The following is a 16,168-nucleotide window of genomic DNA, read 5'->3' as shown; positions in this document are numbered from 1 at the left end:
ATTGTAGGTTAGTCAGCAAGCGGCGTGTTGAGCGATGGCGTCAAATGAGAGGTGAGCAGCAGATTTTGACAGGGCAGTACAAGCGTTCAAGCGCTACATAACGAATCCATCCCGTTTGTAATTTTTGGCGATTTACTGTCGCTTGTTTTTTTGAACGATGAGCTGTTGCAGTGGAAACTTTATAAAGTGGATTTTTATAATGCCGCACTTCCCACGTCATGCGCAAAAAGCTATTCCCGCATCGACCCGACTATCAGTTCGCACTAGAACTCGAAAATTCCCTTTGTACAAGAGTGCAACTTGCTTAAATTTTGAGCAGAAAATTTAACTCTCAACGGTAACAGCGTACTGAATCGGGCCTACATTCATAGAAGAAATAATGATTACAGATACTGTGTGCTGTCCCATAGGAAAAACGAAGAAGATAGATTTCAGTTATTATATTCGTAGAAAGTAAACAAATCGAGCTCATCCAATTAGTCTGTGAACAAAAATATATTTCTGAATCCCTTTGCTTTTTTTTTTTGCACAAGTGGCCGTTCTGCTTCAAGCTTTTGACACCAAGAGATTAACAGCCACTCTCCAGTGGATACAAAGCTCATTTGTTCAAATTGATTTTTGCAAAAGCAAGCACTTCTATTACCGCAAACCAAAGTTTAAATTTGACAAAAGTATACAGGCGCAAGTGAGCTTTGGGGAGGAACTTGTTTGGTGAAATCTCCGCCAATCTTGCTTAGATTTGGCATGAATGTAAAAATAAGCAGCTAGAATCGTTTAGTGAGTTCCCGACGTAGAAGCGGCCATGTTGTCGATCCTGCGTCAGAAGTACGCGAACAAGATTTGTGCGAATCTAGAAGTGACTTACGGGGGTATCCGCGAGCATTCGAAAACTTTTAAAAATTTTTTTGATTCAAGTCAAGCCCTGAAAGCTCGGCCGCCACTAAAAAAACTGGGGAATGGCTGATTGTCAGCGACACCAGGGGTTCGATGAAGCAAGTAAATGGATGGTAGTACCATAAGCCCGACTGACGCCAGCTGCGATATAAGGAAGGGAAGATAGAAGATGACTTGAGGTTGAAACACATGAATGCTTGTTAGCAAATCCTGCGGGAGAAACGGTCATGGTCATATCTTAACATGTCAGAGCATACAGACGACAAGCTGACTAGTCGAGTAACAAAAATTGAAGGGCGCGAACCCACCCAAGAAGAAAAGAATAGATGGGTCGAAGTTAAACGCTGAGATGCGCCTCTTAATTGTCGCTCGACCACCTGAATATTGTAAATAAAATATATTAATGCGCTGCCAAATAAAAAGCAAGATATGCTGTCATGTGAGGTTTGCCCACAGATAAAATTGTTAATAATTTAAATGCAGGAAAACCGGCTTATATGTCTGTGTAATATAAGTAGAATGAGTTAGCTATGTACAACCGTATGATACCGAGTATCACTATATTCAACTATAAGATATTGCGGCAGGAGAGATTTTTACAGAAATTTTCATATATAACACCTACGCACACACTTGTCTCGTATTTTGAACGAAAATTCTGCTAACGCTGCCAGTCAACAAAAAAATGGCCAATTCTGATGAAGTACACCTGTTACTTCCTAAGTGGCAACTCAGTTCAAAACATTAAGTTGCAAAGAAAGTTATACGACCTGATTTGCCAAGCCCTGACATTGTTTTTCCGTTTAGTTAGTGTAGTTCTTTTTCCGTATCGATTGTCCTCTCTACATTTATTTGTTGTGGCACAGAAGCGTAAAATCACTACAAATACTATCTACAACTTTCCAAACTTAACTAGTTAGAGAATTAAATTAAGAAAGATTTAAACAAAAGTCATGCGATACAAAGCAAATTCAATTGAACAATTACTCCGTTAAAAATAAGTCAGCGTTATTACGGAAGTAGTTGTCATATGGGAAAAGCAAATAACCATTGTCAGCGAGGTTCCCGCTTGGCATTGTAGGGGTACGACAAATGTAAATCGGTAAAGTTCTATTCTGTGAAAGTATTTCAGACGCACCACCACCACTCTATTATAAGATATACAGAGACTTATATAATTATTAATAACAAAATAGATAACAAATAACAAAAAGACTCTTTTAAACGAGCACTCGCTAAAAGACATTCTGTGAAACAATATAGGACGTGTCAGTCACTTTAAATATGTAGGTTGTTGGTCTCAATTATAATCTCATTAACTAGCGCGTCATCGATCTAATTCAGAGATCAAAGATCTGTAACGCGTTGAACTTCAGATCATTATGGGAAAAATTGTCGACAAAACGCTTGGCGGCAACTTCACAATTGAAGAGGGTTTACTTTTGCGCGTTTTTAGTTAGCATGAGTAAGGCTTTTTAAGGCTGGATAAAGCGTAAGATCTTCGTAGTTTTATTGCACATGTTAATATTCATGGTCGTCACAGATAAATAAATAAACGGTATTCCAGCAGCTCAACGCATAGATATTAATAGATGTGTAACCTTTATTTATCGGCATTGCGTATTCTGTATGGGGTGTATATAGAAATATGGAATTGTACGTTATAGGGTAGATCATCCCAAATAGTTGGTTGCCTATTAATAATCACCGTGTACCTATTACTGAGGAGACATAAACCTAGATTACTGCAATAATACGCTAAGGTAAAAAATATTTCATACTATCATTTCCATATTTGCACAAGCTTCAGTACAAATACAAAGATCATCACGGTGCTCAATAGTGACAGGCAAATAGACTTAGGACATATTTACCGAACGGTAATACTAGAAGCAGCTTACCGACCGTTTCTAAACGTTATCTCTACGCGAGTCCATTAGGTGTAGCTACTTCTACCACAGTGGAATCTTGTTCAATTTCGTCGTGCTGTGGGCAGAAGCAGGCCACGTAGCTGGATAACCGGTTGGGGCTGAAGAGGAACCCATCTAAAAAGGCGTAGTAAAATCGACCTACTCCTGCCTCGTTTTAAAGTTGTGCTGAAAACGCGAACGGAATATGTTGTGCGTCGCCATTGGCTAATAATTGAGGTTTGTTGATCCACGGTCCGCAGAGAGCAGGGTAAAAAGCCTATAATAGGGTTATATTGATGAGCTTACGAGAGTCTTGGCAAGAAGACGGCATAGCGAATGTATTTCTACGATACGGAGAAATCAGCTGTTAACCCTTAGATGACCAATAGATAAACCAACGGACTGTAGAGTATCAAAATACATCTCGCTTCCCGTACACTGCATTTGGCACTTTTTCGCTAGAATGCATACCTTCCGAACACAAGTAACCGAGCGACTTTTAAAAAGCCACTGAAGACCTCTTGTCCCCCTGGTGAGAAGGTATCGACTGTCACTGAAGACCGACACGTGAGCCACACCTCTAGTAGTGGTCACATATGGCATAGAACGCCGGCATCTACCCACAATAATACGATTTGTAGGAAATTCTCTTATCGTATATGGCTACATAAAAACTATAGAAACGCCACATATGGGAACAACGGTTGAGACTTATGCTGATTTATGAATGTCTAATTATTTTTATGAAGCGGTGCTCGTAACAGCTTTGCATTTGTGTTTATGCGCTAGTTCTATATATACTATTACAGAAAGGTGAATGAGATTCGATTAATATACATGCCGTTAAAGATTTGAAATATTATAGTTTTTCGTCTACCCTAAATCCACAAAATGTTCGAGGTATACAATAAGGATGCTTTCTTTGAAGAACGTAAAGAAGAAAACACTAAGGAAAAATGCTTCATTTAAGGAACGAATGTTTTCGGGTTTTTTTTTTTTTTTTTTTACTGTAGGAACAACCAGATTGTTCGAGACTAATTTTCTGTTTGCTGGCATATACCTTAGCAATGAGCCCATTTTCATATGTCCAATATCAGCAGAGTGGATGAAGATCTAAGAAATACATTTCGTTAAATATCTACTTTGAATTTTGATAACTACGTCATCATAGGCCAAATTCGTTGTAGTTAATTCACCTTAATTTGAAAACTACGTATATTTCAAGTATCATCGGAACGTCTATTTTAAGCCACTTCAAACTTCCCTGTTTGTTGGTGTGGCAGAAATTACGCATTTTGTATTGATAACGCTGTGAAGAGTGTCTAAAAATGATTGAATATTTTGAAAAAAAATTAGGCTTGTTATTTAATAAGCGTTCTTCGTAGGCGTTTATATCGTAGATGATCATTGTTTGAAAAAAAATGCTGTATGCGTTTGCTTTCGTTGAAGCTTCTTATTACTATTCTTTTTTTGACGTATATTTAAATTTGGGCGGTGCCAAACAATAGGCTGGTTCTATATTTCATAGCTAGCCCCTTTAGAGCAAGATGTGTAAAACATTTAATAGCCCCGTAATCATCTACTTTGATGAATGGCTCGTCTACCATTGCAAGTCCCAGATATAATACTCCAACATGTATCTGGGGCAAAGCATAAACCAGGAATTGTTGCGTCGAATTAATTATCATCATATGTCCTGCGTTTTTTTTTTTTTATTAGCAGAATAAGTGGCAACTTTATTTTAAAGGAATTCTGTGGTATCTTTATCAAATACTTTCCCAAATGTAAGACACTTGATCAAAAACTTATTTCCGTTTGTAGCCGATTGTATGCCTTCCTTAACAGCTTTATGGTTAGATGAAAAACGAAGAAGAGAAACATGCAAGACACATTAGATCATAATGAAGACTTTCATTGAGACACTAAATAGTCAAAATTTTTAGCCGATCTCTGGCTAAAAATTAAATTAAGAACAAGCTTCAATTTCCAACATCATACAATTCATTTCGTGCGAGCTCCCGATGGTCCTGGAGCTTTCGTAAAGGACAAAAAATAAATTAAAATAACTAATTAGTGAGACAGAATACTTGAAAAGCAATTTTACAATACAATTTTAAGTTTTTTTCCAAATTAATTCCAGAAGTGATCCGTGTTAAGACGGGAGAGTACTATTTTAGCTTGACACGTAGAATATTATGACACTTTGGTGGTCGAAGCAATATTGACGGATTGACTAGATAGCTTTAAGTTATCTTAAATCGAAATTGCCCCAGTGTCTTTGTTCAGACTTAATATATATATATATTAATGGATTTTAAGGATAAGTGGAACTTCTACGAAAAATCGCTATATATTACAATTTTAAAGGTCCCATAAAAATTTGTGCTATTTATGCTCAAGGTGCGTTATCGCAATAAACAGCCGAAAGATGGCTCTGGAGGCACATTCTGGAGATTTGACTGTAGAAGATGTTCCTCCACCAGTTACGAGAAAAGCTGATAAAATTATTACATAAGTTCAACAAGATTGACATGTTAAGTAGTTATTACATCGACGAGTAACTAGTCATCCATTAACAAACAGTTTTAAGCCATTAGAAAGGACCCAGCTGAGAAAGAAGTGCCATGCAAACTGTCGTAGAACAACTTGTAGTTCTCTCTGCGAAGCTCTACAGAAACGTATCGAATCCCTTCTAAAGCGGTTGATCATAGGTAATAAAGTACGAAGAACATCATGACCAAAGCAAGAAATAAATCCCGGGACGGCAAAGCAGGTGATGATATATATTTCGCGCGATTAGCGAACTATTGCCGCTTAGCAAAACGATTGATTCGGATTTCTCTTGCCAATGGCTAACAAGATTACTACAATCCATTGAAACAATCGACCGAAAATAGTCAACAACAGGAACGTCGTCTCCCGCCTTGGCAGACCACATACATCCACCCTACAGCCCGGATCTTCCACTATTAGGCACCGGTTTCCTTCATGTAGTGCAGCTCCAATAGAGAAATGTGAAGATCACTTGTGAAGACCTTTCACCCAGGCACCACAGAAATTCTACAGTGACAGAATTATTATGTTACCAGAAAAGTGAAAAAAGAAAGTCATCGATCCGAACGACGCATAATTAGGTCACTAGTACTATTTTGAAATATAGAAAATAGTTATTTCGATTTCGGCTTAGAAACCGACAACGCTTTTTTGGCCGGCCATAATTAGTAAAATTAACGGGGTAAAACAATGCAAAAATCAAAATGTTTTCCACGTCGTAGTTTATTGTTTTACCTAGAAAAAATCTTACTCAACTTCATAAATAATTTGCTTTCTCGAAATTGTTTGAACGAGCTCACGAGTAAAGAATATGAGCTATTCGCGCATGGTACAGTGCCTGATAGCATTCACAGACTTCAGAATTCACAGGCAACAAACGTTTAGCCTAAAATGCTATCACGTAGTGACTAACGTAGTGGTTGACGCGATTACGTGCTAAACTTGTTGTCCATGTTCGAATCTGGGCGTAGACACGCTTCTCTTCGTACTGGAAGCAAACTGTCTGATGTAATCCCAAACAATTTAAGTACCGCACCTAAATTCGTCAAATAGCGCAGGCTATGAAAATTAAACTAGGACAAGATTTTCACCTTGCCAGCTGCTCTAAATGTTGGCGCTGCATTTCCTTGCATTTGATTCAAGGTAACCCGTATAAAACTTCATCGTGTTACGAAAAAATTTATCGCACATGAGCGCTAACTAGGCTTAGGTTTATTAGAAGACTTCCAAGCGTAGAGCAGCGTTTTGGCAATAGACTAACCGCAAAAACTGTTATCAACCTTCCTAATAATCACTGTGTTTAGAAAGACACACCAGTCTTCTTATTCGGAACTTCAAAAAATCTTATATAGCATCTGCATAGTTAAATCAGTTTTCACGGAAAACACGAATACTAGACATCGTGTACGAGATGCGTCGCGTTTCGTACTGGAAGCTAACCGCCTGACAGAACGTTTAACCGCCGTACCGAACGTAAAGCTCGAAACGCAGAGAAATCGTGTACTACCACGGCAGAGCGCCAACGCCAAACTCGTATGATCCAACTCACATCGTTGGCTTTTTAAACTATGGGCCATCCTTTATGTTCTCCATAGTCTAGCTAAGGGGTCATATTGTCACTTACACATAAGTACAAAAATTGGGAAATAATTTTCGACGATAACAAAGCGACGGTAGCGGTATAAATGCATTATTTGAATAGATTAATGCGGTGCATTAGATTTTGCAAAGATTATATCGTCGATATATAGCTAAAAATTCTTCAAAATATGTTCTCCATTCTTTTTGAAAAATTAGTACCTCTTATAATAGAGCCCATGAAGTGCTATATTTATAACAGACGTCGTATTGAAGTAGAATGTAAAGACATAATTTAGTTATATTCAGATTTAAATAGCAATTTTGTTTGGCCGGTTTTCCCATAACAGTTAGAAGGACAGCACAGTATCTGACGCTCTATTATGCACTGTACTGTGCAAATTACATAGTTTTTTTATTTTTATTTTTCTAGTGTCTTGGCCGTTTCTGAATTTGTAGGCTTCGCAACGGTTATAAGGCGACGGAAGCCCATGTACGGCCACGGCGGCGACCAGTAAAGCAGCTTCTTCCCATAATGACAGCACAAGTATCACACCTTCGGATCTATATCTTTGTGAATCTTTTGCGCCGCTCGTATCTATGCCATCTGATTGGGTCGATGGCAACGAGGTCTGAGTTGAAAAACGAATGAATGTAAAGCGTAATAGTACGATAATACCGCCATGCAGAAAAACAGACGTCGTTGGAAGGAAGCGATCCATTGAACGTTGGGTACGATCGGCGAAAGCCACGGAAACGTGGGGTAGGCTAGTTTAGGCAAATACAACGTCCATAGCACAAAACTAGTAGCTATGATCCGCAGGGAGTTAGCTAATGCTACCACTATTAATGGAAACTTAGCAGGCTAAGTTTCTATAGAAGGAAGACTTAAGTGAAAATGACATGTATGGGTTGGGTGAGTTAGCACGACGACGAGAAGCAGCACCCAAATGTGTCGTACTGTCCAATTCGCCGTTATATATGACGCGACCGATAAGAGAAATCGAGTTATATACGCGCAGAATGCTATTTGACTGGCTGGTAAGGACGATATTAAACGCAATAGAATGGTCCGGTCAGGCCAGTCATTACAAGCTTTATGTTTATAGTCTACGATTATGTACAAGAAATCCGACACAAAGAAGATCCGACTTATTTCGTTTAAACCTTTAACCTTGCTATACGGCTGTCGAGTCGGTGTTTCGTGACATTAATATAAATTAAATACGGTGCTCAACCACTGCTCCTTTGAAAATTATGAGGCACATCATTCTATCCTGAGAGGGTCTCTGAACTAGAACTAGACTTAGCTTCGTTTCAGATAGTGTCCTAATGGAATTGTTGAAGAGTATGACCAAGAAAATATAGCATTTTCTTTAGAGACAAGCAAAAAAAATCTCGAATTTTTTTGTTAAGAAGCAGACATTAAGTGCCGGATAACACCGATTTGCCATTGTTGAAAAAGTCTTCATCATCACAAGTTCTACACTGCACGAGTGATTGAATACGACTAAAATAGTATTCGCAGAATAGACTTCGTATTAGTTATCATTTGCTTTCGTTTTAAGTCAGTCAAGTTCGTTAAAAGACAGCATATTTCTCGGATCGCAGACCGAGAAGCGCTATTCTTTTATCGGGTTATCTTTTAATAAATCAGGGTTGCCAGAACATTTTTTCTATTTCACCGGACCAATCGATCTCTATCGCTATATTATTCCAATCCAGAGAGTTTCTTCTGTATCTCTAGTTGCAAAACCAGATTAAAAGTGTTCGCAACGTGTGTTCGTAGAGAGGCGACTATTCGTCCAACATATCTTATCGTTTTATCCATTTAGACCACGTTCCTAACCCACAGACTCCTTTTTTTAGATCTTCGGCTTCGTTACCAAGATATTTTTCGCAGATCGCAACGCTTATGAACGCCACGGGCTTATGATGCCATTGCTATTGGATCATATTATCACATGAACAAACTTGTACGCAGTTGATAATAATTTTATTAGCAGGGCTATTAAATGTGACTGGACCTAGAAAAATTATACTACAAAGTCATAAAATGATCGATGAAGTTGAAACTTCAGACGTGCGTGCTAAATTAACCCATACTTACTACTCTACCACAGCTTGTACACCCTGGCGATTTGCAATGTGAACAGCATATACTCAAAACTCCAGTGAAAAAAACTCGGCGCGACAGAGGACGATGTTGAGTTAACTTTGGAAAAGGCAATATCCGCATGGAGCTATACGCACACAATAACAATAGCTATATCTGTAGCACATGTAAATCACGGCCAAGCACTTTACCGCCAAAAGGACGCGTTTACGTATATCAAACGGTAGAACTAGCGTTTCTGTCAGCAGGCAGAAAGCGAGGGGTGAACTGATTGGCTTTGTCGATAGTTGGCTTCCCAGTTTGCATATGAATTGCGTCAGTGTCACAGGCGGCGATAAAGCCAGGTGTTGCGGGGGAGAAGCCGATATACAAGGCACCCACAGGAACCCTGGGATTGATGGTGAGAGTGTGGGAGCAAAAATAGAAATGATTTTAACTTGAATACATTGAACACATGGTATTACAAAGAAGTAGGTCGTGCTGAAGCAAGCGCATATTGTAACATGTAAACAATCCCTTTTGGTACGTGTTTTTAGAAGCAGTACTCGATTAAAGAGGTCCACTTCATGAAGAATCAGCAAGCTATCCATTGTACTAAAGCTAACCGTTATACGCTTGCCAAAAACTGTTACCTTATAGAATTAATATGTTAATTCCACAAAAAGCAACATTTGTATGTGAGCTAACGATCAACGAGCATATATAATCGATGTGCGACGAAGTATACACGGTAATGAGTTAGTCATACCTTCTCCACAAATCCATCAGATCCACGAAATCTCTATCCAAGGAAGCAAAGCAGCCGAGCACTTTGGTCATTGAAGCTAAAACAATGCTACTATATCAACCCAAATCGCCTCATAAGATAAATAACTTTCCACAATTAAAAATTACTCTTTTCCTTACCACTTTGAAACCGATCTCTGCTGCCACCCCTTGAAAATGTAATCCAACTCGAATATCAAAAAGCTATATTTGATGAGATTAAGCCAGCCGTACCATTCAAAGCTTCTCTTCGATTAATTAGCATAGAAATTTTCCATCAATCTAATTATCCTAAACGCGTTAGGCAGTATAGAAGTTCTCACTTCTGCGATAAACCAATCTTTATGCCGTTAGGTTATGATCAAAGGTTTTTTTGTCGCACTGACCAACACCTAAGCCTAGCTTAGAAACAGATTTTGGATAGAGGTACGTAAACTGACCTTAAAGAACAGATGCAAAAGACGGTAAACATCTATCTAGCACACAAGGTCAAAAACAGTGGCACACGTAATCATAAAATGCACTTAACCATATGAAACTACATCGTTTATTCTGTTTTAGAATGTACACGCAATAACTTTCCTTAACAACATAATACTTATCATGTAATAGAACTTGTGGTTCGAAAAGTTAAGAAATCTCCTTAGGTATTATAACGAAGTAAACTGCAATGTAGCTGACGCCGTAGAATCTACCCGTAATGCCGACCCGAGCCGTATGGATTCATTGCAAAGTTCTGTAGACATCACAGTTCCTGCGAAAATAGGTTGAAATTTATGACAAACGGACATCTCTAAAGACATTGTTCACCGATATAATCTGCGTATAGCTCCTACAAAGACTGCCTCAAGTCCATGTTTCACTTTAAGCTAATACGGCCTATAAAGTTTTTTTAACCCGCCAACGAATACAAGCTTGGATTGGCATTTTTTAAGTAAACGCTTTTTACTACTAGAAGTTAATCTACAACCAGCTAAATCCTGCTGTAACCGTTCAAAGAATACTGACGCTTGTCTTAAACAGCAATATTTCATTTTAAGATACGATGCTGTTTAAATCGTCGTAGTGTTTTTTTTAGGGTTACGCGCTTACTTTTGCATTCAATAAGCATCAATGATTATGTATAGGCTGTCAAAAAAAAAAGTACATAGTTAAACGGGTCAGAATTGTCTGTCTAATTTTTTTTCAGGTGTAAGTCATTCAATGTAATGAATAAATCAAGGTTAGCTTTTGTTATTGAAAGCACGAAAATGTTTAGAAAAGTGCAAAGACAATGTCGCTAGAAATTTTAAACAAGCTTACATATGCAACTTACAACCAATCGGATAAAAAATGTTTTTGGAACGGATGAAATACTTTAGTATGCTCACAGGTGGAAGACTATCAGCCAAAAAATACTAGAAAAACAGAGAAACAGCCTGACAATCTGTCACAAGCCAAATTACTAGCAAGTCAAGTGTCCACCGTATTGTAAGTTGAAACGTAGGTACGTCTTAACGGTGGAACACACTTACAGTGAAAATGAACGAAAAAAATTTCGCGAATGGAAAAACGTGGATGCACTTTTTGGGACGATTTTTTAGAGCTACAAATAAATAGGACAATTAATATCATGATTCCGAACACTGAGCAACTGTAGAAACATGTCACGCAAGCTTACCGGACGCACTGAAATTTGTTAAATCTGTAAATTCGAATCTTGACTATTAGAAAAAAAGTCATTCATTTTGTATAGATTTGTCAACAATTTAAATATTAGTTAATTGTATGTATATAATAATTCAAACAGTGTATTCGTGTTTTAGGACATACTGTATATACACTTTTGCGTCTTTTTTTAGCGGTACATAAGCTTATATTTACTAAAAGATGCTTTATCGATTTAAATGATTATATTATCTATTCATATTGAAAATAATTTTGTCTTTTAGGGCCGATCGAAGGGTGGAAAGAAAATCGTTCGAAGATCCAAAAGTTGTTCTGCTCGCGCTTTAACCGTTGCGAAGCACAGTTCATTGGGATCGCCGAATTTGTAAATATCGATATCAAAACGATCAATACAGAATGATGCAATGTTATTTTAAGGCCGCTTACGTAATCTTTTGGTATAGGGCTAACCTTTGCCATCCTTACTTGTTTAACAATAAATTGAGTACCTGCTACTGCCGGCACTAGATAATCCTACTCCTAAATTATGTACAGCTTGTTCGAAATGAATAAGAAGAGGATAGTTTTGAAATACTGATTTTAGATTCAGTTCAAAGACCCGTCATAATCTTTCGTTTTACGTTGAACGGCTCAAATCTGGCCCATAACTTGCAGAAAAGTGTATTTTCCGAAATTCCCGCAGCTCTCAATTTTTCGATTGGATTTGATGAGGCTAGTTAGGAATCGTAGAATCCATCGTATCAAGAAAATCGTAAAATATGCCTTGTCAATAAATGCCTATTTTGGGCCCAAAATCCTCAAACTGATAGCTTGAAATGTTCGGGAGCGAGAAAATGGCGTACAGCCTTAAATCATTCAGTTTTATGAAATGATATCTGGTCAGGAATTAAATGATCGGAAGGTTTACCTAGTGTGCCTATAGGACTAACTGAATACGCACGCATGCGATGGCAAGTTACTGACTGGTTACTAAGTGTACAATTCGATTTTAATTATAGTGGAAAACAACTCTAAACAATCGCTGGGAAAACGAACGAACATCAACCTAGGCATCAAAGAATCGTGCTCGCAGGTTTCCTTCTAACAATAACTACAGAAACAGTGAAAATCGGTAGAAGAAGTATGATTACGTACATTTTGTGACTTCCTTTCGATTTATCGCGCACCGGAGGGTCGTCATCAAGCGTACGACCGCCACCGCCGCCGCTGCAGTAATGAAATTAACTTGTAGGGTCTACGCAACATTGCTATATATATTGTACCAATGACATTTTCAACTGAGTATTGGAAGTAATGTTTGCACTTTCGTTCTAGGTCGCCGTGATCTTTGTGAGAAGACAGAGTTTTACTTGGACTCCATAGCGCAATTACGAACCTGAAGAGGTCGGAGGAAGACGAGAAGCAAATACGTAGACCTAAAATGCATCGTCATTTTCTAGCACCAAACAGTATTTCAGCATCGTTCCAGCCTTCTGTCGCAGTCCCTTACCACGAAACAACGTTATCGTATAACACCATTATTAGCAGCTCTAACATATATTAATCTTGCTATAGCAGACGCCCGGTGTTTACATAGACATATGATATGCTTTCAGGGTCACTATATACAACACAGTTTGTATATTGTAACCTACGTGGATCTAGATGGCAGTTTAATAAAGCAATCAATTAATTGCCAATAATTTAATAGCAGATCAAGAAGCAAAGTGATCCGGTAGCTGATGATTGTAGTTGATTGCTATTTGTCAATACGTATGTCAAAGGGAGGTCGCAGACGATATACTAGGCTAACTCTATATTTTTAAAATAACTGGTAGCAACGATACGACAGCGCGCGGCAGGCTCGCGAGCCGGGCGTTGCCGGACAGCCGTCTATTTGATTTAGCCGTAAAACTCGATAGCTAGCTCGGGGGCTTAAGTTGTGTTTTGCATGGAGAGCTGCAGCGGGTCGTTAAGCGTATCGTACGTAATCGGCAAGTTACGTTAAGTATATCTCGCAACGAGTATCGAAAGAGCAAGAACAATGTTGGAAGATGTGGCCTGTATTCTGGATTGTCAGCGTTACGACTCGGATAAATACTATGCTATTGAGATACGGCCGTACTTATATGCAGTTTCTAAACAACGTATAGTAATTAACTATTTCTGTCTATTATTATTATTATTGAGTGAGGTTATCGAGTGTGATTGTTGACGACTTCGAAACATGTCTCGGATATTATACAAAGAAAGAATAGCTCTCATCCATAGCATTTGCTACTTAGCATACTATTCTGGCAAATATTGCAGTAAATATGTGACAACTATAGCCGACATTAGGACAGGTCACAGGCCTAGCAGGCAAAAGCTCTGCTAATCAGCAGTTGATATCTAGTAGGTGTAAGTAGTCCGCCCTGGAACAACGCTCGAATACATATGTGACATAGCATGCTTTGCACTAGTGAGTCTAATTATACAGCCATTCCTTCTACAGTCTGTCATTTGTAACCTAAATTTCCTACGTCCAAGTTAAACCTGCTATGCTAAATCAATAAATGGTACAATATTGTAACTTAACGAAACCAGAATAAGCGAATACGAATAGAACCTAACCAGCCTCGATCATATTCAGTTAGAATTGATTTCATTTAGTCTTGTTACAGGGTATTGTCTCGCCTGTCTGTAAATACTGCATGTTTCATGCTTTAAACCATTTGTTTTGTTGGAATCTATTGTGTGCTCGGCAACGGTGCCTTTTAGCTAAAGCATCAACGGAAGCGTGGATCAGACCGGTTTGCCGGCACGAATCCCCGGTGTCGTGCTAGCCATACATACACCTTTTTTGTTCCTGCCGACAGCCCTTGGAACCATCTGTCATTGAGACATTCGAGCTGAGACGACGCCTTCTCGTGAGTGTCTTATAAGCAGTGAAACGCATCATCTAGCGAGAAATGTATGAAGGAGTTACACGTCAGAATTCGGACGAAACCAATTGATGCCTATGACCAGCCAGCAGAATATCGTGTCCGATTCTGACGTCGGAGCCTCACCATCATCACCATAAGCCAGCGCGAATTAACATTAATCATTAACGAGCGATATCTAGCCTCCGTTGGTAAAGCTTCGTAAGGGATGAATTTGTTTCAAAAAGCAGAGACCATAGTCAATGTTTTACCCGTATGCCCGGTTCTTTGTATAAATCTACACTAAAATAAAAACGGTCCTGTAAACTCCTGACGATGACGAAGACAAATAGGTGCCGGTAAGGTTTCTGGCTTCGATAGCTGGACAGTTTAAACCTCATGGGTAACCCCCGGCAGTTGTGCATTGTCCCTAGGATATTCAATAGCAATGACGTTAGAGCCCACCGTAGGCTTTGTCAGCATATTGTTTGCCCACATGGGCAAAGGCTGTGAAACTCGATGTCGAGTCAAGCACACTGCAACTGACTTACCCTCCAGCGTACATCAACTCATTTCTGGCTGTCATCGCACTTGCAATGAGTTGACTCATGCCAGTTGCCGAATGACGCTTCCAGTAAGTACTGGACCTCCTGCGGCGAGGTGCACCGTTCAAGTGTTGGCCACTATCAAGTCACGTTAGTTGTCCTGAAACGTAAGTGGAGCCGGGAGCAGGAAGAGAGACAATAAATAAATATGGCCTATTTTGCTCAAAAGTGCAGACCGGTAACTGGTAAAGACGATATCGAGTTGGGTTTACATATTGGCCTTATAAGTACAAGTTAAAGCACAACCTTCAAACGTGTGCTATGTCGAGAACTACTAATCCTGTAAATGTATTCTATCAATAGCTTGAAGGGACTCGATAATAGGCAAGGGAAGACGGAAGAAGTTATGCTGACAAAGTGAACTTGTAATTTCAATCAAAAATAAACGAATGAGTGCGATACAAAAAATTGTGGCTCTATCTATCCTAATCAAAAAAGCTCGTCAGCCCTCTTCTTATTGAGAAACCAACATAGAATGACATACGTAAATGACTCTAAGCAGTATCGGGCCTCACCATGGCGATAAACATAATATCGATTCATGGTGATAATATGTAAGACTGTGACTTGCTAGCTACGTAATATCTCGTTGAGGATAACAATACTTGCTTTATCTTGCCATGACATAAATCGGTCGTACAAATAGGTTCGTTAATTATATCATTATTATTAGTATCAGAACGCTGCCTCCGAACATGGCATTTTCGTTGTAGTTATCGTCCACAATTGATAACTACTCCTAATTCACTCCCGACACGCTACTGAAATTATATCTTCCTGTGGTCAATCAACTCAGACGGTATATTTTTGAACTTCACGAATGTCTACAGATGAATGTTCCCGTCACCTGCCCTGGTCAGATATCCTGATTACGTTATTTCACGTCACCGTGGGCGTGCTACACCAAGCGCACAGTGTCCCCAATTGAAGTTCAAGCCGCCGACTGTTTGAAAAACTCCTCGCATCCTTCTTCCTGCTATAAATAAGCCTGTGCTTATTGAATGTGTACGGCAAATTGTCTATAGAAAAAGGTCAAAGTACCACGTCAACGAGATGACCGAAGGGTACAGAATAATCACAAGGCCAGTAAAACAATTAACCCATCACTAATATTTTCAACTAAAAAGAACTTTCAAGGCAACATTTCTTGTTTTCAACGAATAATTGCTATTTTTGTTTATTTTGTATTTATGTTTA

General features: G+C 38.8%; 2 protein-coding genes across 19 annotated transcripts in view; both read right to left on the bottom strand.

Moving 5' to 3' along the window:
- LOC111269155 (uncharacterized) overlaps positions 1 to 9,413 on the bottom strand; it is a 15,102-nt gene extending 5,689 nt beyond the window's left edge. For 2 of the 3 annotated variants that reach the window (XR_015314494.1, XM_086971998.1), the window contains exon 1: positions 9,046 to 9,413. Coding sequence is in view for 1 of the 3 variants with exons in the window: in XM_086971998.1 (XP_086828124.1) it covers positions 9,046 to 9,174 (129 nt within the window). In the remaining 2 variants the exon portion in view is untranslated. Of the gene's footprint in view, positions 1 to 1,202; positions 1,599 to 9,045 lie in introns of those variants that run through there. The other variant, XR_015314495.1, reaches the window with a different exon arrangement.
- The window catches only part of LOC111269154 (uncharacterized), a 41,492-nt gene that overhangs the window by 20,191 nt on the left and 5,133 nt on the right, over positions 1 to 16,168 (bottom strand). Inside the window, exons 1-3 of one of the 16 annotated variants that reach the window (XR_002685617.2) lie at positions 12,860 to 13,036; positions 12,619 to 12,690; positions 10,341 to 10,570 (exon numbers count right to left, since the gene is read on the bottom strand). The exons of 11 other annotated variants lie outside the window; for them this stretch is intronic. Coding sequence is in view for 1 of the 5 variants with exons in the window: in XM_086971996.1 (XP_086828122.1) it covers positions 10,562 to 10,570 (9 nt within the window). In the remaining 4 variants the exon portion in view is untranslated. Of the gene's footprint in view, positions 1 to 10,340; positions 10,571 to 12,618; positions 12,691 to 12,859; positions 13,052 to 14,917; positions 15,072 to 16,168 lie in introns of those variants that run through there. 4 more of the 16 variants (XR_015314492.1, XR_002685618.2, XR_015314493.1 and 1 more) reach the window with 4 other exon arrangements.

This window comes from Varroa jacobsoni, unplaced genomic scaffold, assembly GCF_002532875.2.
Source record: "Varroa jacobsoni isolate VJ856 unplaced genomic scaffold, vjacob_1.0 scaffold_1358, whole genome shotgun sequence".
Taxonomy (NCBI): domain Eukaryota; kingdom Metazoa; phylum Arthropoda; class Arachnida; order Mesostigmata; family Varroidae; genus Varroa; species Varroa jacobsoni.
Note: the sequence above shows the minus strand (reverse complement) of the source record. Positions and strands in the feature narration are given on the sequence as shown.